This window comes from Lithobates pipiens, unplaced genomic scaffold, assembly GCF_037356315.1.
Source record: "Lithobates pipiens isolate NorthernLeopardFrog02 unplaced genomic scaffold, aLitPip1_a1.2 Scaffold_16, whole genome shotgun sequence".
NCBI classification, from domain to species: Eukaryota; Metazoa; Chordata; class Amphibia; order Anura; family Ranidae; genus Lithobates; species Lithobates pipiens.
Window position 1 is genome coordinate 637,978,653 of NW_027507748.1, and position 21,519 is coordinate 638,000,171.

Here is a 21,519-nt window from a genome sequence, read left to right on the forward strand (position 1 = left end):
TACCCCCGACCGCACAAAAAGTGCGAACTTACTAATTTGAACAGCCGGCAAGTGGTAGGGCGGGAGAGGGTCAAAGGCGTCCGAAATGGCCTCTAACCGGGGGCCGTGGCAGACGGCAGGAGCGGCGACCCAGGTAGGCTACAATCAGGGCGGGCCAGGGACCACAAGGGTACTCTGTAAGGAAAACAGTCAAGATAAGGATAAGAAATTACTGGAGGTGACTAAAGTGAAGAATTGAAAATGAGGTGCAGTGCTGGTGAAGAAAAGGTGATAAGTTAACCATTGGCAGTAAAATAAACTGCCAAAAATAGTGACAGAAACCAGTGTGTGAAAAGTGAATATAGAGGCTGGTTGGCCAAACGAAAAAGAGTACAACAGGGACGATTACCTGGAAAAATCAAGCACCATCTAGAGAGAGAGAGAAATAGCACGGTGTGGAGTGAGAGATACAGAGGCCTTGAGTGCCAAGAACGCCCAGAGAGACACCCATATATGCGTCACCGCAGCACCGCCCACCATCGTCACGCAACGTGGCGCAATATGGGGGAGGAGGAAAGGCGCCGCTGGTCGGAGAATCCTCTCCAGCCAAGCGGGGCCAAAACCACTCCCCCATTAACCACGAGTGTGACACGTCTGTAACAAGCGTGCGGCGATCTGAAAGACGCCGCAAGTATTGCACAGAACGCGTGACGTTGACACGTAGAACGGAACAGCCGCTCCCCCCAAAACAAAGAGGTGGGGAAGGGGCGGAGGTCCGTGGTGCGCGTCACAACCCCCGGGAGAGGACAAAAAAATCGGGCGCCAAGGTGATCCAACCTACCCTACCCATATCAGTAGTATTCAATAATTGATATAGATGTAAAACAATTAATATGGGTAAAAGGGATATAATAATAAAAGAAGAGAATACATATAAAGGGCAGAGGGGCTAGACATAAGGTCGTCAATGGCAGAGATGTAAAAGTGATAAGCCAATAAAGCTAAAACATGTGCTTCCATCCCTAGATTGATATCAAATGAAAAAAAGGAGGATTGTTTTAGGGACTTTAAGGAAGCCAAGACCTGGTAAGGTCATGTATTTCCATCCCTACGGGACTTTATATGAAACCATGAGCTGGTAAGGTCATGCATTTCCATCCCTTATAGGATCAATGGAGAGGAGAACAAGGAAGGTGGGACTTTATATGAGGCACATGATAGCGAAACATAATACCAGTTGAACAAAGGAATTTTATTCACATAGCAATATAATACATAGTTCTTATCAAATAAGATGTATAACATGATAGCAAAAAATAATAATAATAGCAAAAATGACACCAGGGACATCAAAGGACATAACCACTGATATTCAAGGTAAGTAAATAAACATAAAATAGTAGACATTCAACAATTTAATAACAATAGTATCTCAAGGAAATAATCATTGTGAAATTCCATAGTTCAACATGGGCAAGCTTGGGTAAAATCAATATTGCACATTAATAACTGCAGGACCTATGGCCTCACTGAGCCAGATGAGGTAGGAATCAAATAATAATTGTACAAATATAAAGTTGAGTAAACGCACGGCAACAAATAGCTCTACTCATCAGGAGCATGCACGTGAGTATCTAAAATAGGAGCGAAACAGAAAAAAATGAAAAAATAATAATATTGTAAATTAATAAAATAAAACCTATAAACAGGGGTAGAATAGTACCCCCGACCGCACAAAAAGTGCGAACTTACTAATTTGAACAGCCGGCAAGTGGTAGGGCGGGAGAGGGTCAAAGGCGTCCGAAATGGCCTCTAACCGGGGGCCGTGGCAGACGGCAGGAGCGGCGACCCAGGTAGGCTACAATCAGGGCGGGCCAGGGACCACAAGGGTACTCTGTAAGGAAAACAGTCAAGATAAGGATAAGAAATTACTGGAGGTGACTAAAGTGAAGAATTGAAAATGAGGTGCAGTGCTGGTGAAGAAAAGGTGATAAGTTAACCATTGGCAGTAAAATAAACTGCCAAAAATAAATAAATACATAAGTACTGGATATATACATTGTGGCACTTTTAGTAGCACGTATCACTTTTTCACAGTTGATACTGTTACCATGGCACTTTTTTAAGCACCCAGCACTTTTTAATGTAAGTTTTGCACTAATGTACATTTGCACATTCAATTTTGCAATAAGTGTATTATAGCTTTTATAATGTGAAGTAGGGTCGTCATAATATCCTTACGCATATTGCTAGCGATTTACACATGTGGAATATTGTGTTTTTTTCATAAATTATTGGTCTCTTCATAATTTTATTATAATCTTTGTGAGAGATATTGTCACATAGGCATTTTCCAGCTACACTTTTCATCTTTACACATATTTACACACATCCTTGTAAAGACAAAGTTTAACTAACAGCAGGTGAGCCTGCTGCAAGTATAATTAATAGCAGGTGAGCGCCGTTACTACCACTTTTAGCATTTATACAGGAAAGCTTCCGCGACGTCCTGAAAAGACAGCTGATCCCCATTGGGGGCTTTAAGATGAAAAGTCGCCGGGAAAGCCAGCGTGAATTTTATTTGTTGCTGGAACAGTTCAGTACAGACTTGTTGGAAAGTTTTCCTCTTTTTCGAGACCTCCAGTGAATAGTCAGCGAAAATCACGATTTTGATACCATCAATTTGAAGAGATCTGGCATTGCTGAACTTTTGCAGGATGGTGGACTTGTCATCGTAATTGAGGTACTTCGCGATAATAGGTCGGGGTGACTTGGGATCAGGAGCGGCGGCCCCCATGCAGTGAGCTCGTTCAACCTTGCAAGGGCCGGGGAGACCCATCGCTTCCGAAATGCGCAGAAATCCATTAGGTCGGATGTTTGTAAAGATTCAGGTACCCCCACAAATCTCAGATTACTCCGTCTGGACCTGTTTTCCAAATCGTCCAGTTTTTGGAGTATATATTGGTTCGTTTTGTCATGAGCATATTCGGTGGCTTGCGCCTGGTAAACTTCATTCTTCCAGACTGGAAAGCCGGTATTCAACTTCATTTATTCTCGTGGAGTGTTCCCCTAGTTGAGCTTTGATCTGTCTCATCCCCGCATCTATTTTTCCACCAAGGCGGTTATCATGGGGTATAGGAGGGCAGCCACTGCCTGAGCTATACGGTCAGTATTACTGTCCCCCAGAGTTTGAGCTGGTAGAGCGACAGGCGGGGGGAGAGAAGCGTGGAGTGCAGAGGGGGGTGGGATGTGGGAGCTTACCTCCATAGCCGGTAAGTCTGCCATGATGGTTTGAGAGTCCGTATCCGGGGTGTCGAGTGTAGGCTGGACTGGAGGTGTAGATGTGGCCATGTGGGTCTGCGGACCAGGCTTTTCCACAAAGCAGTCCATAGATGAAAAGAAGGGCAGGTGTGCCCCTGCGTGGTGCAAGATGATGGATGGCGAGCGATCACTTTTCAGTGGGCCCTTTGTCGCTGCTGGGGTGAAAAGCCGATAGTGGAGCCTGGAGTAGCGGCTGGGGGGGGGCACTGCGGCCGTTCACAGGGGGAATGACCATGTGCGGTGCTCCAGGTGGTTCGGTCAACGCCAGCGGGGGTTTCAGGATTGGCCGCTGTGATCTAGATGTGCCCGAGAGATGTGAGCCATACCCGCAAGAGGAGGCCCTCCAGGAAGGCCAAGAACAGGAGCCTTAATTTCGGGTTCCCTGTCCGAGGCGTAGTAGCCCTCTGCGCAGTGGCTAGATCAGTTGCCCGGAAGTGCAGTTGGTGGGCTGATGGGTGCCTGATGGGGCAGCTGACCACAGAAGGAACACCCGCTTGGTGATCCCAGGCCGTGGATGCTGTCGGTGGGGTCCATGAAGGCCGCAACCGGGGCCCTGACTTTGTGGTCTGGGTGGTATGTGAAGTCCGCCCGGTATTACGGTGGTCGTGGAGCTTGGTGTGGGCGGCAGGAGGGTATGCAGGGCACTCAGTGGTGCAGCAGGGTGTAACGGAGGTTTCCAGATGGTACTGCCGGCCTGGGATCCGACTGGTACTTACCGTGCAGGCCGCGACCGGGGCCTCGAATTTGAGAGTAGCCCGGCCAGATGGATGGATTGGTCCGCCCGTCAATTCAGCGGTTTTTCGGATCACTTGCAGAGGCCAGGAGGATAGGAAGGCTATCTGTTGAGGCAGCGGAGGGGACCAGGTGTCTCCGCCAGGCCTTAGAGCGGATGGCGAGGTCCGTGTAGGCCCGCGACTGGGGCCTCGATTTTGTGGCAGGCCGGCCGCGGTGAAGCGGACGAACGAGCGCTCGTGCCAAGGATCAAAAAAACTTTGCCGTAGGTAGGGGGTGATCCCGGGGGGCACCCTGCAGACTTTCTGGCATAGAAAGAGGGATGGGCTAGATTTTAAATGCCGATTTTTTGGGATCGCAGGGTGGGAGCTGAGTGGAGACCCAGATACTCCATGTGGTGCCGGAACTGGAAGTCCACAGATAGTTTAACGATTAGTCAATCCCACTTTAGAATCAGTGCTTAGGTCTGAGTGTCTGGATTAGTCCACTTTGAGATTGTATTGTCATCTTACATTAATTTCTATCTTGCCGCTAAACGATCTTAGAGCTAGGTGGGTGCGAGATATACTAGATTTGGATATGGAGGATTGGAGGGGTGTGTGGGGTTTCCCTTTGTGATCTTTGGTATCTTTGAGAGACTGTATGACCCAATATAAATTGGTACAAAGAGCATATATCACGCCACACAGACTTCAAAAGATAAATCCTGTGTGCTCTTCAGAGTGTTGGCGTTGTAAAGCAGTTCAGGTGGATTTTACACACACTTTCTGGATTTGTCCATATATAGCTATTTTTTGGGTGGAAGTAGTGGATCAGAAAAACGTGTAGCAGTGCTAAAAAAAAAGGGAAAGAAACAAAAATCTAAAAAATGTGAACCCAATGTGAATAAAAAATGAATAGAAATAAAAAATCAACTCATATAGTAAAAATATGATCAAGTCACATAATTACAATAATAATTTAGTGTGAAAAAGCGTTACTCCCTATAAATATATACCCGACAAAAGTATGATACCTGAGTATTACAAATAATTGATAAGTGAATGTTGCAAATTAAAGTTAAATATGAATAAAAATGTCCAATATATATCATGTGGAAAATAAATAAATAGATAAATTCATGAAAGTCCAATTCAGTTGAAAACAATCCAATTCAAGTGAAAAAAAAGGTCCATTTAAAGTGACTTCTAAATAAACGTAATAACGCCAAAACACTTTCAATCGTGAAAAGAAAAAAGGAAATAATTGTCCATGTGAGTCCACCACCGATGTGACCACCATTAAAAAAATGAAGGCTTACCAGCTAGCAAGCCTTTGGGGCTTGCGACCTAAACCCAGTCGGGGCCTTTAAATTTTAGAGATGTATCAAGTACCTTTTAATTCGGACCTCCTCTCCCTGGGACACGACATGGTTAATAGGTATCAACTGAACACATTTCTCCAGCAATGGGAAATATTCAGCCAGCTCACCGGAGCAAACAAGTAGACCGCATGGCAGTCAAGGGAAACCCAAAAGAGAAGCTCACCATGACATAACATTGTAAAGATATTTATTAAATTAAAAAGAATTGCACTTACAATAAAAAGTAAGCCAAAAAGCAAAGTAGCTTTATATGAACGCCCATCCAAGATACCAAGTAAGCAGAGAAGTCAGCACGCCAAACTCTTCCCGACGCACGTTTCGTCAATACAATGACATCGTCTGGGGAACCTTTGAGAACTTTGGTATCTTTGAGAGACTGTATGATCCAATATAAATTGGTACAAAGAGCATATATTGCGCCACACAAGCTTCAAAAGATAAATCCTGTGTGCTCTTCAGAGTGTTAGCGTTGTGGAGCAATTCAGGGCAATTTTACACACACTTTCTGGATTTGCCCATATATAACTATATTTTGGGTGGAAGTGGTGGATCTATTGAACTCTATCACTTCTGCTCCTTTTCCGATTTCAATGTCTGAGCGAGTGTTTGCTAATATAACATTAATCTACGCAAGAAAAGCTATAGCGTTGCATTGGAAGAAACCTTGCCCTCCTACGCTCCTATACTGGAAACAATTGATAAATAATAATCTCCCATTGTATAGAGATACCTACATGACTAGGGGTTGTCCTATTAAGTACGATAAGGTTTGAGCAAAGTGGCTGGACAAACTGTATACAGCACCCATGGGGGCCATTAATTTATAATATGGGTATTCCCATATAAGGAATGCTTGGGGTCACTAGGGATATAAGGAATTAATGTTTATTTTATTTTCCCCTTTTTCCTTTCTGGCTTGGTTTGGTATTTAAGTGCATAACGGGGAAGAAAGAGGAGAAGGCAAGGGGGGAAAGGTGGAAAAAAATGGGCAAAGGAAAAGTGAAATTTTATATATACAGTGCCTTGCGAAAGTATTCGGCCCCCTTGAACTTTTCAACCTTTTGCCACATTTCAGGTTTCAAACATAAAGATATAAAATTGTAATTTTTTGTGAAGAATCACCAACAAGTGGGACACAATTGTGAAGTGGAACGAAATCTATTGGATATTTTAAACTTTTTTAGCAAATAAAAAACTGAAAAGTGGTGCGTGCAAAATTATTCGGCCCCTTTACTTTCAGTGCAGCAAACTCACTCCAGAAGTTCAGCGAGGATCTCTGAATGATCCAATGTTGTCCTAAATGACTGATGGTGATAAATAGAATCCACCTGTGTGTAATCAAGTCTCTGTATAAATGCACCTGCTCTGTGATAGTTTCAGGGTTCTGTTGAAAGCGCAGAGAGCATCATGAAGACCAAGTAACACACCAGGCAGGTCCGTAATACTGTTGTGGAGAAGTTTAAAGCCGGATTTGGATACAAAAATATTTCCCAAGCTTTAAACATCCCAAGGAGCACTGTGGAAGCGATCATTTTGAAATGGAAGGAGTATCAGACCACTGCAAATCTACCAAGACCTGGCCGTCCCTCTAAACTTTCAGCTCAGACAAGGAGAAGACTGATCAGAGATGCAGCCAAGAGGCCCATGATCACTCTGGATGAACTGCAGAGAACTACAGCTGAGGTGGGAGAGTCTGTCCATAGGACAACAATCAGTCGTACACTGCACAAATCTGGCCTTTATGGAAGAGTGGCAAGAAGAAAGCCATTTCTCAAAGATATCCATAAAAAGTCTCGTCTAAAGTTTGCCACAAGCCACCTGGGAGACACACCAAACATGTGGAAGAAGGTGCTCTGGTCAGATGAAACCAAAATCGAACTTTTTGCCCACAATGCAAAACGATATGTTTGGCGTAAAAGCAACACAGCTCATCACCCTCAACACACCATCCCCACTGTCAAACATGGTGGTGGCAGCATCATGGTGTGGGCCTGCTTTTCTTCAACAGGGACAGGGAAGATGGTTAAAATTGAGGAGAAGATGGATGCAGCCAAATACAGGACCATTCTGGATGAAAACCTGTTGGAGTCTGCAAAAGACCTGAAACTGGGACGGAGATTTATCTTCCAACAAGACAATGATCCCAAACATACAGCAAAATCTACAAAGGAATGGTTTACAAATAAACGTATCCAGGTGTTAGAATGGCCAAGTCAAAGTCCAGACCTGAATCCAAATCGAGAATCTGTGGAAAGAGCTGAAAACTGCTGTTCACAAACGCTCTCCATCCAACCTCACTGAGCTCGAGCTGTTTTGCAAGGAAGAATGGGCAAGAATTTCAGTCTCTCAATGTGCAAAACTGATAGAGACATACCCCAAGTGACTTGCAGCTGTAATCGCAGCAAAAGGTGGCTCTACAAAGTATTAACGCAAGGGGGCCGAATAATTTGGCACGCCCCACTTTTTATTTTTTTTATTAGTTAAAAAAAGTTTAAAAAATCAATAGATTTCGTTCCACTTCACAATTGTGTCCCACTTGTTGGTGATTCTTCACAAAAAAATAAAAATGTTATATCTTTGTTTGAAGCCTGAAATGTGGCAAAAGGTTGAAAAGTTCAAGGGGGCCGAATATTTTCGCAAGGCACTGTATATAAATGTATGTGTTTATATTGGCTTTTGAAACCGTATTATCATATTTTAGATGCAATGTATATGATGTCTTGTGTTTTGTTTGTTATGAAATGTTATAAAGATATTTATAAAGGTTGCTGTGTGTATATATACACTATGCATATGCATATACATATCGTGATACTTGCGCCATTGTTTAGCAAACACACATTCGAATTTTTGTGTATAAAATACATAAAAATAGTTTTCTCTTTCGTTCATTAACAGACACCACTCCTTTAATTCTTGACCTTAAGGTTATCACGCCACCTTCAGGAGAGGACTAGGCAGAACATGTAACACATGTAAAAACAGCAAGACTGCACAGCACCGCCCAGGGGGCAGTCCCTCTGGCTATAACCCTTCATCCTGCTTCCTGCAGCTCAGTTTTTTTTTTTTTGTTTTTTTTGCCTAGTGTAGGAGAAGGACCTGGCTCCCTGAAGGGACCATCATTTGTCCTGGGAATTTTTTCTGCAATTTTTGATCCTGTGATCTACAATCAACAGCCGGGCTGGGTGACAGGCTGGATAATATAGATCTTTGTAGTCTCCCCGGCTTTGCCATCGAGCGTGAGCTGGGTCAGCCACGACATGCCCCTTCTGCTCCAGGGGCGTCCGTGAGCTATATGCTCTGGGGCACATATATGACCAAGCTACTGCTGTCTGTGCCACAGTGTGCCATGGCCAACAGCCACCCCGTACTGCTCGGGTGATGGGTCTGTGGTGGAATGCGTCCAGCGATCCCGACAGGCAGGGTAAGTACGGTTCCTGCAGGATGGAGCAGCTGGGCATTCCCTGGGAGGTCGACTAGAGGGTCTCTCACTCTTTACTCTCTTCCTATCCCTCATTCCGTCCTACCCCTGTTGGGGCCGCAGTGTGACTGGGCATGCAGTGCGATGTATGTACCTGGCCGGGGGGGCACCGGGCTTTGGCGGGGGGCTGCGCTGGCTTAGGGTCCGCTTTTTCTTTCACTGCCTTTTTTCCTTCCCTGTGAGGTGCTGAGGCCATTTCACATGCACTGGCAAGGAAGGGCACATGTATGAAAATCTGAGCTAGCTGTACACCCCGTGACAAATATTGGAAGAATCTAATGAATTCCTCATGGGGCTTTTTAGCAGCAGAGAGAAACAGAAACGTTATAAAAATTTATTGATTTTATCATCAAAAACACTGGTTAAACTTCATAGAAGTGCAAACATTTAAAATATGAGTTCTGGTGTACATTGTGCAAAAACATTGGTAGGGGAAATTAGATACATCATTCTTGTAAAATTCTTTCCACAAAATGATTAAATTGTATTTAAACAATATTCCATAACATATAAATTGTATTTGGTATGAAAATGCCCCAATGCATTTCGACCTTGGGAAAATGATGGTCTTCTTCAGGGTGTTTCTCACATTTCTGTAAGTATATCAAAGGGACAAAATTCAACATTTCATAGAATCAATTTATGTTAATTTACAATACTCATATATTACAGCATTAAATTATTGTATTTACCTTTTCCACCAGCTAATTTGCTCAACCAGAGACTTTCCTTAAAAACCAAGACTTTTTCCCTGGAGGTAATCCTAGGCCTCTCTGCAAAGTTATTCACACCCCACCAATGTGTGAAAGGGGAACAAGTCACAAGGATCACAGGCTTACAAGAGGTGACAGTGTATTAGGGCCACTACAGGATGGAATGGCACTAGGACGACAGCACCTGGAAACAATAATTATGAACTATTAATATATTTAAGAGGCTATTTGACATGAGGAGAGACCGCCGCGTGGGCCGCGGCCATTTTTCTGTAGTCTTATGCAGTGTATGTGCTGTCAGCCATTTTCTAGAATGTTCGGCTGCCATTTTCTTGGTTATTTTTTTGCTAGGACGGCCGGCGGCCATTTTCCTGTAGCCTCAGAGCGGTTTACCTCTAGTGATGGTGTCTGTGTACCTCAGAACAGTGCGGTTTTCACTCTGGGCACTTTGTGACTGACACAGGGCAGAGTGGACAGCGGCAGCAGAGCGCAGCTCTCGGGCAGGGTGGTGAGTCCTGCAGGGGAGCCCCTCAGTCTGCAAGCAGCTAGGAGGGTGGGATTTGTGTACCTTGCCTTAAGTTCCTAAGTTGTGGCAGGCGAATGAGGGTCAGCATGGCGTCAAAGGCAGGCGCGTCTTCCCTAGACATCTCTGCTATTGCAACCGGCTCACCTGCTCAAAATGTGGTGCCTATGGACGCTTTGTCGGCAGTCCTGGAGACCTTTGCCTGAGGGGAAGCGGCGTGTGTGTGCAAAGGGGGGTAAAAACGCCCCCTGCCCCCCCTGTCTTGTGGGGAGTGCTCTGACTCAGACACTGATTGGCGTTGTTGTTCTGATGAGAGGATGTGGACCGTTCGGACAGTGAGAATGACTCTGTGTCCGGGTTAGCACAGATAAAAGCGCTAGTAGGAACACTTATCACTGTGGTGCTACAGGATGCAGCAGGCACTTCTGCTCAGGTGGTGGTCTCTTTTGGGTCCCGCAAACGGGCCTGCACGCCTAAGGTGTTTCCGTATTTGACTTATTTTGTTAAGTTCATCTACAAGGAATGGGGAAACCCGCAACGGGCCTTTTCAGTCCCAAGAAGAATGCATTACCTCTTTGAGGAGAGCCGGCTGAAAAAAATGGGCATCTTCTCCGGTCGTTGACCCCCGGTATCCAGGTTGAATAAAGTAACCACAATTCTGGTAGAAGGGACTCCTGCCTTCAAGGACCCTGATGACAGGTGGGCCAAGGCAGTGGCCAGGTCCATGCTTAGGGTGGTGGGGTCGGCGTTACGACCTGTGCTAGCCATAGCCTTGGTGTTGCAGGCGCTTACTGAATGGGCAAAGTTGTTGCACCATGAATTGGAGAAGCAACAGTCTTCCCCGGTCTGCGTAGAACTGGCAGATCAGTTAGTGCATGGCCTTAAGTATGTCTGTTATGAGGCCCTGGATACGGTCCCCCTGCACTCCAGAGCATCAGTATCAGCAGTGGTTCTATGGTGCCTGATTTGGCAGAAATGCTGGTCTGTGGACCAGGCATCGAAAAAAGCACTGGCGGATTTGCCCCTCCAAGGTGAGAGGCTATTTGGAAATTCACTGGATGACATTATTAAAAATGTTACCGATGAGTAGAGCACATTGCTCCCACAGTCGAGGAAGGTTAAGGAGCCACGCCGTAGGCACGGGCCCTCTTTCCTAGCTCAAACTCTTTTTTGCCCGCCCGGTTTGGCAGGTAAGCGCTCCCAATCCAACAAGGCGCCTGCTGAAGGACAAAAGCGTCCCTGGTTTCGCAAGCCAAACAAGTCTGCAAGCAAAAATATTACCACATGAAGGTGTGCCCCTGCCCAACTCTCGGGAAGGGGGTTGCCTTCGGGAGTTTGCAGCTCGGTAGAACTCCCTGCTGTCCGACCAATGGGTCTGCGAACTGGTTTCATTGGGATACAAGATGGAGTTTCTTTCTTGTCCACCAAACAGATTTTTTCCCTCCAACCTACCTCTGCTTCCGGCTCGTTGGGAAGCCCTGTTCTGGAGAGTACAGGACCTGCTGCTGCGTGGGGTGATAGTACCTGGACTGATGCTGGAAAGGTTTTGGGGATTCTACTCCAATCTGTCTGTAGTCCTTGGATATCAAGGACACATACTTACATGTACCCATATGCCTCAGGCATCAGAGGTTTCTGTGATTTGCAGTCGGGGAAGAGCACTACCAGTTTGTGGCTCTCCCTTTTGGCCTGGCGTCAGCACCCCGAGTCTTTATCAAATTGTTAGCTTCAATTTTGGCTCTGCTAAGGCAACGTGGGATTGCGATCATGGGTTACCTAGATGACCTCCTTCTGAGAACAGCTTCCACTTTAGAATTAAGGAAGGATGTAGAGATCACCATACAGACTCTCCATGAGTTTGGTTGGGCGCTGAACCTAAAGAAGTCGGTGTTGGTGCCGACTCAACACCCGAGGTACCTGTATTTACTGTTGGACTCCTCAGAAGCGAGAGTTTTTCGCCCTTAAGACAAGCTGCAGACTCTTCAACCTGCAGTGAAGTTGTTGGTGAACCTCAGGTGGCCGTCGCTGCTCTTCTGCTTGCGAGTTCTGGGCCTCATGGTAGCCATTTTCGAAGCAGTACCGTACGCTCAATTTCACACTCGAGTCCTGCAAGAGGAGATTTTGTCAAAATGGAACAAATCTCCGTTATCCCTGGATTGTCAAATTTGGGTGGGCAGTATGTACAGGAGTGTGGAGAGAAAGACATTTGGCAGTATGTACAGGAGAGGAATGTGGAGGGTATGACAGTTGGCAGTATATACACAGAAGAGGAGTGTGGAGGGTATGATGGGGCAGTATGTACAGGAGAGGAGTGTGGAGGGTATGTCAGTGGGCAGTATGTACAGGAGAGGAGTGTGGAGAGTATGACAACCAGCACTATGTACAGTAGAGGAGTTTATGAAAGTTGGCAGTATGTACAGTATACGAGAGGAGTGTGGAGGGTATGATACTTAGCAGTATGTACAGGAGACAAGTGTGGAGAGTATGACAGTGGCAGTATGTACAAGAGAAGAGTGTGGAGGGTATGACGGTGAGCAGTATGTAGAGGAGAGGAGTGTGGAGGGTGTGATACTGAGCAGTATGTACAGGAGACGAGTGTGGAGGGTATGATACTGAGCAGTATGTACAGGGGACTAGTGTGGAGCGTATGACAGTGGCAGTATGTACAGGAGAAGTGTGTGGAGGATATGACAATAGGCAATATGTACAGGAGAGGAGTGTATGACAGTGAGCAGTATGTAGAGGAGTCACATTTGCAGTAATTCTTACTGCCCTCTGAAAAGTGATCTGTGGTGGATTGCTTTTCAACGAGTGGTATAGCAGCAGCTCACAGGCATTCATGAGGTGCTGTCGCCTCCTTGTTTTTTTTTTGTTTTTTTTTACATTGCTGAATGGTAGTTGTACATTGTTAGACTAGACTATGCTGCTAGCGAGTGTGGCTTGCAGTTGTAGAGTGGCCATTTTGAAATCAATAGGCAAGTTTGACAGGCGGTGCTGCCTGTCATACTCTGCAGGCTCCAAGCTATCCATTGAGCTGACAAGAAGTGAGGAGAGGCCCTGTGAGCGCATCATCTCAGTCTGCTGCAGAGTGTGCCAGCTTGTATTTAAACTGGCCACTCTGTATGTATCTTCTGACAGGCATCCCAAGGAGCCCCATATCTCTTCAGCTACCTAACCCCCAAATGTGGGGTCTCTGTGACCCCTGGTCGCCGAGCCATGACCCTTGAAGACGATCGTTTTTTGTGTTGTTTTTTTTTTTGTGCAAATGGGCCCATCTTGAGGTAAGGGGTCTGGAGCTGCAGCTCCAATAGCCCCCATGTTAATCCAGCCCTGACCATCAAGGGGCAGATATCAGCCTTGCAAAGAAAAAATACTCGAGACCAAAAATGGATAAAAACATCAAACTGCAAAAACAAAGAAAACAGCTGTAAACACTCCCAAAAGGTCAGCCAACCAAAAAATGTAATTAATATAGTAAATAGCGTTGCACTATCTTCAAATAAAGTGCCAGGTGCTTTGTAGAAAAGAACAAAATCAAAAAATGGCATACATTCAATTATCCCAAAAGATCCAGCACTTTGGTTGTAGCACTTGACACCCATTGGTGTTTGTCACATTACAGAAAGATTATTAATATCCTGGATCTTTTGGGATAATTGAATGTATGCAATTTTGGGATTTTTTAATTTTCTACTAAGCACTTGGAACTTTATTTGAAGATAGCGCAACACTATTTACTATAGATTTCAGCCTTGGCTGATTTTCCAACGTACCTTGGTGACTCGCTCATTGGTGAGTACTTTTGTGCAAGGGGTTCAACGCGTACTCCCTCCGGTTCAACCACCACTACCTCCTTGGGATCCGAATCTGGTGCTATCGGCGCTTCAGAGACCACTGTTTGAAAACATTAGGGAGATTCCCTTGTTAACTTTTTCTCAGAAAGTAGTCTTTCTAGTGGCTATTACATCTGCCAGGAGGGTTTCTGATTTGGCGGCCTTGTCATGCAAGTCTCCCTACCTGGTCATCCACAAGGATAAGGCGATTCTACATCCTCAGTCCTCTTTCCTTCCATAGGTGATTTTGGCATTTCATCTAAATGAGGACATCGTGTTACCATCCCTATGTCCTAAGCGGACACACCCAAAAGAAGTTGCCTTACATTTCCTGGACGTGGTCTGGGCTCTACGGGTGTATCTGTCTGCTCCGGCTCCCTTGCGGAAGTCAGACTCTGTTTGTCTCAGTGGCTGGTCTGAAAAAAGGTCTGGCTTTCTCGTCGACCACCATTTCTCAGTGGATCAGACAGATCGTGGTTCAGGCCTATACCTTAAAGGGGCGCATGTCCCCTTTTCCTGTCACGGCTCATTCCACCAGGGAAATTGGAACCTCCTGGGCTTTCCGACATCAAACGTCTGTCTCTCAGGTGTGTAAGGCGGCGACTTGGTCGTCCGTTCACACTTTCACTAAATTCTACAAAGTTGACGTAAGCGCATCTTTGGATGCTTGCTTTGGCCGCAAGGTCTTACAGGCGGCTGTGTAAGGTTACAATTTACGCTTTCTTTCAGTTACAAGTTTGTTGTGAATGCATCTTTTGATGCATAAGTTGACCGCAGGTTTTGATGGCGGCCATTTAAAATGGCAACTCCTCTGTTGAGGTGTTCCTTTTGTTGTGGGCGAAGTTATGTTTTGCTGTTTCCACCCCTCGTTTTTTTTTATACTGCTTGGGGACATCCCTAAGGTCAGGAATTAAAGGAGCTGTGTCCGTCAATGAACGAAAGAGAAAATGGGTTTTTTGTACTCACCGTAAAATCCATTTCTCTGAGGTTCATGACGGACACATCACCCACCCCTCTTATTTATGTTTGTACTGCTTTTTGATGAACTGGAAGCAGGGTGAGGGGTTATAGCCAGAGGGACTGCCCCCTGGTCGGTGCTGTGCAGTCTTGCTGTTTTTACATGTTCTGCCTAGTCCTCTCCTGAAGGTGGCATGATAACCCTAAGGTCAAGAATTAAAGGAGCTGTGTCTGTCAATGAACTTCAGAGAAAAGGATTTTACGGTGGATCAGTAGGCCCCAAGACTTTTCTGGGCCTACCTTCTCAGTTGCATAGCCTTGGGCCAGCCAGCCCGAGGCGCAGGACCATGCGACACAGACCCCAGGCCAGGAGGGCCATGAGGTCAGGATAGCGAACCCCGGAAAAGAACCACCAAAAATGGTGTCCGTACCTTAAATACCCTCTCCCAAAATGCACAGCAGAGAAGCCACTTTTTCTCTATTTCTGAGCAAGAGGTGGTATTCAGTACATCCAGTCTTCTGCATTTCCGCACTTACCGGCGGTAACAGCGACACCTACGGTCAAATGGGAACCTGTGCAACCCAGCTGGACTGGCACATAAACCAGAACTTTTTAGGAGTAGGGATATATATATAGATATAGATATATATATAGATATAGATAGATATAGCAAAGGTTTTAGGCAGGGGCAGGAGTGAAAAAATGCTGTAAATGAAGAATGCTTTAAGAAATAAAAGGGTTAATAGTTTCTATCAATTAACAAAATGGGAAGTAAATGAACAGAAGAGACATGAAATCAATATTTGGTGTGACCACCCTTTGCCTTCAAAACGGCATCAATTCTTCTAGGTACACTTACACTTTTTTTTTTTTGTCAGGTAAGTTGTTTCAAATATCTTGGAGAACTAACCATAGATCTTCTGTGGATGTAGGCTGCCTCTACCTTCTGTCTCTTTATGTAATTCCAGACAGACTTGATGTTAAGATCAGGGCTGTGGTGGCCAAACCAACACTTCCAGGAGTTCTTGTTGTTCTTTACACTGACGGTAATTCTTAAAGCAGTTGTAAGTCCTTACATATACCCATTGAAGTGACTGGCCTCAGGTGATACACAGAGATGACACAAATCCTCCCAACTAAGTTGTACCTGTCCATTTGCATTCTTCTCATCTCTACAGCCATTTAAAGTGCCAAATGTATAAGCTTGTCTGAGATTTCAGAAGAAACAGGGGAGCTGAAGTTACACTTTGCAGATCTCTGTGAGGAGAGCTGATTGGAGGAAAGGGACACTGCTCCCTTACACAGGATCAGAGCTGAGGCTGTCCGTCAGCTGGAGTTTCTTCTCCTGTCATCTTTTTTCTCTTGGTGTCAGGAAAACTTGTCAGAAGTGATTCATGCTGATAGTGGAGGAATGAAACCGCAGACAGAAATTACATTTAGTGCTTTTAATTGAGACAAGTACACACTATAGGGGAATCTTTTTTTGTTCATATTAAATGTCTGAGGTTTATAGCCACTTTATTGTTATTGGCTGTATGCTTGGGGTCATTGCCCTGCTGCAGAATAAATTTGGGACCAATCGCACGCCTCCTTTATGGTATGACATAATGGATAAATATCTTTCTGTATTTCTCAGCATTGAGGACCCCATTGATAATGACCAAATTTTGAACTCCATTTGCAGAAATTCCACCCTAAATTTGCAAGGAACCTCCACCATGCTTCACTGTTGCTTGCAGACAGTTTAGTCACTTAGCTCTGTTTCCATGTTCTATGCACAAAACCATAGGAACTGGGGTGCGGAAAAATGGCTGCAGGTGCTCTGGACTGATGAGACAGAATTTGAAATATTTGGCTGTAGCAGGAAGGCAGTTTGTTGGCTGAAGAGCGGTATAATAATAAGTGTCTGTAGGCAACCGTGAAGCATGGTGGTGGTTCCTTGCAAGTTTGGGGCTGCATTTCTGCAAATGGAGTTGGAGATTTGGTCAGGATCAATGGTGTCCTCAATGCTGAGAAATATAACTGCTATGCCATGTGCTTACACTCATAGCACTCATCTGGCATAAAAAAATATGCTAGAATTAAAGATGTAGTACTTATGGAAAAATTGATGGCTAAGCTTTATGATAAATTAAAGACCCATACCCAAATATGGGAGTTGTGACATCTTAGAGAAGATCCACCCTGAATGGACCCACTCTTACTTGGTTTACATCTCAGTCCTTGGGTCACTCTTAAAGCTCAGGAATGCTACGGCACTTCTTCCTTTCCCCTCTCTTTTCTGCTGTTATTTCTAATCAGGGTTCCCACTTAAATCGGGGGATATCTTGTATTCCAGCTGTTAAGATTTGCTCATTGTGTTTAATTGAGTTCCCTTTTGATCCTTAGATGTCAACACACTTCCTATGTCGAGATGTGACCATTTAATTTACATCAATAATACTGGAGATCCATGTCAGTGTTTTTGTTATGTGGAGGTTCATGCTCCTTATTTAAGCTTATTGTTTTCTATCCTACACTAATGTCTGCTCGGATTGTGAACTATGAGCTATGTATACCGTGTATGTACTTAGCAATATTAAAGCCTTGGATTTTTAAAAAACAAACAAGTTCTACTTGCATGCTCTGTGCGGTTATTTTGCACAGAGGAGCATAGGTCTTCCTCTTCTTGGGTCCCTCGCCCACGCCCCTGGCTCCTCCCTCCTGCCCCCACAGCAAGCAGTTTGATGTTGGAGCACAGAAGCAGGAGCACTCCCGAGCCGTGGCTCTGTGTGTCCATTCACATATGGAGCTGTGTCTCGGCCACACACCTTCAGGTCCTGATTCTCTCACTGGCTGAGATTGACAAAAGCCAATCAGGGGTGTGAGTCCCCAGAGAGGCAAGGCTCTCGTGGACATCACTGGATTGAGAGGGGGCTCAGGTGAGTATGGGGGGGGCTGGGGGGACCAGACCACCCAGAAGGTTTCTTACCTTCATACACTCTATGCTAAAAAAAAAACCTTGTGGCTTTACAACCACTTTAATAAATTAATGTAAATGATAAAAATAACTGTCTTCAGCGTAAAAAAGAACAAGGAGTCCTGGAAGTGATGGTTTGGTCCTCACAGAGCCCTGATCTTAACATTACCAAGTCTGTCTGGGATTGCTTGAAATACAGAAGGACTTGAGGCAGCCTATATCCACAGAAGATCTGTGATTAGTTCTTCAAGATGTCTGAAACAACCTACCTGCCGAGTTCCTTCAAAAACTGTGTGTACCTAGAAGAATTGTTGCTGTTTTGAAGGCAAAATGTGGGGTCTCTCCAAAAAAAAAAAATATATATATATATATATATATATATATATGATAATTTATTCTATTTTGATTTTTTTTTACCATTTTTAACCACTTTCAGACCGGACCATTTTGCTGGCTTAAGACCAGACCACTTTTTGCAATTTGGCACTGACAATTGCGCAGTCGTGCGACGTGGCTCCCAAACTAAATTGACGTCCTTTTTTTTTCCCCACAAATAGAGCTTTCTTTTGGTGGTATTTGATCATTTTATTTTTTGTGCTATAAACAAAAAAAGCTTCAATTTAAAAAAAAAAAAAAAACGCATTAATACGCTATAATAAATATCCCCCAAAAATATATTAAAAAAAGTTTTTCCTCAGTTTAAGCCGATACATATTCTTCTACATATTTTTGGTATTTTATTTTTGACACATTTTTGGGACCATTGTCATTTATACAGCAATCAGTGCAATACAAATGCACTGATTCCTGTGTAAAAGACACTGGCAGGGAAGGGGTTAATCAGGGGGTGGCAGTGTAGGGGTTAAGTGTGTCCTAGGGGCGTGTTACTAACTGTGGGGGGCGTGGCTGTGTGTTAGTGAACACTGATTTATGCTCCAATCACAGGGAGCAGAGATCAGTGTCACTTGTTGCTAGGAAGAACGGGGAGATGCTGTTTACCGCGAGATGATTGAGGGTATCCCCATGGCGATCGAGTCCACGGGACTCGCGCCCAGACTCGCGCCCAGACTCGCAGGTCCTGACAGGCACACGTGTGCGCTGCCGGCAGTGCGAGTGTGATGGCACGGCGGCAATTTCAAATGGACCTACCTGTGCGCCAATTTTCCTGCCCGTGCCATTCTGCTGACGTACATCGTTGTGCGCCGGTCAGGAAGTAGTTAACATCATTGCTATTGGGTTAACAAGCCACCTTTTGGAGTCCGTAAATGTTTCAAATCTTTTTTTTTTTTTTAAATAGTAAATGTAATAAGCAAGCGCTAGAGCGTCGGCTGTAAAAATGTAAATCTTGAGCTTGTTTTAATCCTTTGCATCCCAGGATGTTTACTGTATAAACATACTTTGGTAGACAAGGGGTTACATTTATTTAGCTCTGGTTGATAAAATTTTATTTTTACACTGTTATGTACATGTGTGTGACATAAACTAATATTTCATCAAAAGTTGTAATCTAGGGTATCGGATCACCAGATGGTGCCTAGTATTTTCAAAATGCATGGCAGAGATATCTGCACTTTGGTCCTAGGTCTGCTTTCCTGCTCACCAATTATGCATCCTTTCTGATTGATTCTCCATCTCCTTTGCATTATGGATAATTCAGTAATAAGACATGAGACAGTCTTTCTTGATTTTCTAATGACCACATTGATGTACTCAAAATAAAAATTTAAGGTTACTTTTACATTCTGATTTTTTGGGTTATGGCACCCCATTCTCGTAAAACTGTATGTTTTGCATTTTGTGAATATGTGTACCATTATCCTATTAATATACATGCTTTCCTGTTCACATGCAGATGTTTTCTTTCCTTCTTGCAGCCACATAAAAGCTGGTAATGAACTAACCTGGGATTACAACTACAATATCGGGAGCGTTCCTGAGGAGGAGATTCCGTGCCTGTGTGGACATAAGACTTGCCAAAATATAACAATTTGACTATTAAATATGCAAAAGTACAACTAAAGGCTCATTCTTCATTAAAGTCCTGCAGGCTCTCATAACAGCCAGCCCCTTCTTCCCAGACACTGCCATAAATCCATAAAAAAGTGGGCAGGACCAGGTGTTGATAGTCATGCACCCTGCAACATTTTTTCACCCCACTGTAGTGCAAGCAGGCACAGCCTACATGAGAGTTGCAATTGTCCTGAATTCAGGAGCAGTGCAGCTTCATATGCCACACCATAGACTTCACTGGCTGGATCAACAAGTATTTGTGGTACTTTGCAGGGGGGGATAAAATGCTTGTATACGCTTATGTTTCTGTCTGAAGAGCAATCCATGTTGGAGCACTTTTCAGAGGGCATTTAACAGGCATTCTGTTGCCTCCTCACCACCTATTTTAGCCTCTAAAAGCCTACACTACTTCAGCAGTGTGCATTGCATGCTTTTGTGGGATGGCCCCATTTGACAGACACCATTGCCTGCAGAACACAATGGAGGATGGAAGGGGATAGTGTTTGCCATGCCGTGCATGTGTACTGTGCTGCTTCATGGGAAACAGTTGAGGAATAATAAAAACACACCTCACACACATGTTTTTACTGCCCCCCCCCCCCTTTTAAATACACGTGTAAATGAGAGAGGCCTAAGAGAATAATTTAAGTGAAGATGAACTTCTTAGTAATCCATAATAGGAGGTAATAGCTCTACTTGTGTGTTTCAAATAGCATTTTTACTTTGCATATGTTATATTTAAAGCAATGCGTTTTTCCCTTGCTAATTAATTATATCTGACATATATTTTATAATTTTATGTATATCATGTATCTTTAGCAATTGTTTTATATTGCTGTAAAAATTGAATAGATTTTTGGAAGAAAATGGTTGTTCTGTTTTTAGGGGCAGATAAAAATAAGAACTTTAAGCACTTCCAAGCTATAGTGTGTGTATGTATGTACCAATCAGCAATAACATTATGACCACTGACAGGTAAAGTGAATAACATTGATTGTCTCATTACAATGGCATCTGAGCTCTTGTGGGATGTTCCCAGTCTGCAGTTGTCAGGACTTACAAAAGTGGTCCAATGAAGGAAAACCAATCGCCATGGCTCATCGAGACACATGGGAACAAAGGCTGGCTGTGTAGTCTGAACAAATAGAAGAGCTACTGTAGCTCAAATTGCTGAAAGAGTTAATTATTGTTTCAATAGATGTTGGCACACACAGTGCATCGCAGTTTGATACATTTGGAGTTGCATAATCACAGACGAGTCAGGGTGCCCATGCTGACCCATGTTCACAGCCAAAAGTGCTTACAATGGGTATGTGATCATCGGAACTTGATCAAGGAGCAATGGAAAAGGGTGGCCTGGTCTGATGAATGCAGAAATGATTTGAGGGGCACTCCAGATCTCAGTCCAATTGAACATTTGAGCATGTGCTGGAAAAACAAGTCCGATCTATGGAGGACCATCTCACAATTTACAAGACTTAGAAGATCTGCTAATGGCAGCTTGTTGCCAGATACCACAGCATATACCTTTTGGAGGTCTAGTGCAGCAAATGGATGAAGAATGCCTAAAGCCCCGTACACACTATCAGATTGTCTGCTGAGTTTTTCCTTCAGATTTACCAAAACCATGTAGTAGAAGGGCCTGCC

The 21,519-nt window shown here is 44.3% G+C and overlaps 1 protein-coding gene across 5 annotated transcripts in view; it reads left to right on the plus strand.

Moving 5' to 3' along the window:
• The window catches only part of SETDB2 (SET domain bifurcated histone lysine methyltransferase 2), a 124,208-nt gene extending 103,507 nt beyond the window's left edge, over positions 1–20,701 (plus strand). The window contains exon 13 of one of the 5 annotated variants that reach the window (XM_077484250.1): positions 19,737–20,701. In XM_077484250.1, coding sequence (XP_077340376.1) covers positions 19,737–19,754 — 18 coding nt within the window. In that variant the 3' untranslated portion in view covers positions 19,755–20,701. The remainder of the gene's footprint in view (positions 1–19,736) is intronic. The other 4 variants (XM_077484248.1, XM_077484249.1, XM_077484246.1 and 1 more) reach the window with 4 other exon arrangements.
• Positions 20,702–21,519: the final 818 nt, after the last annotated feature.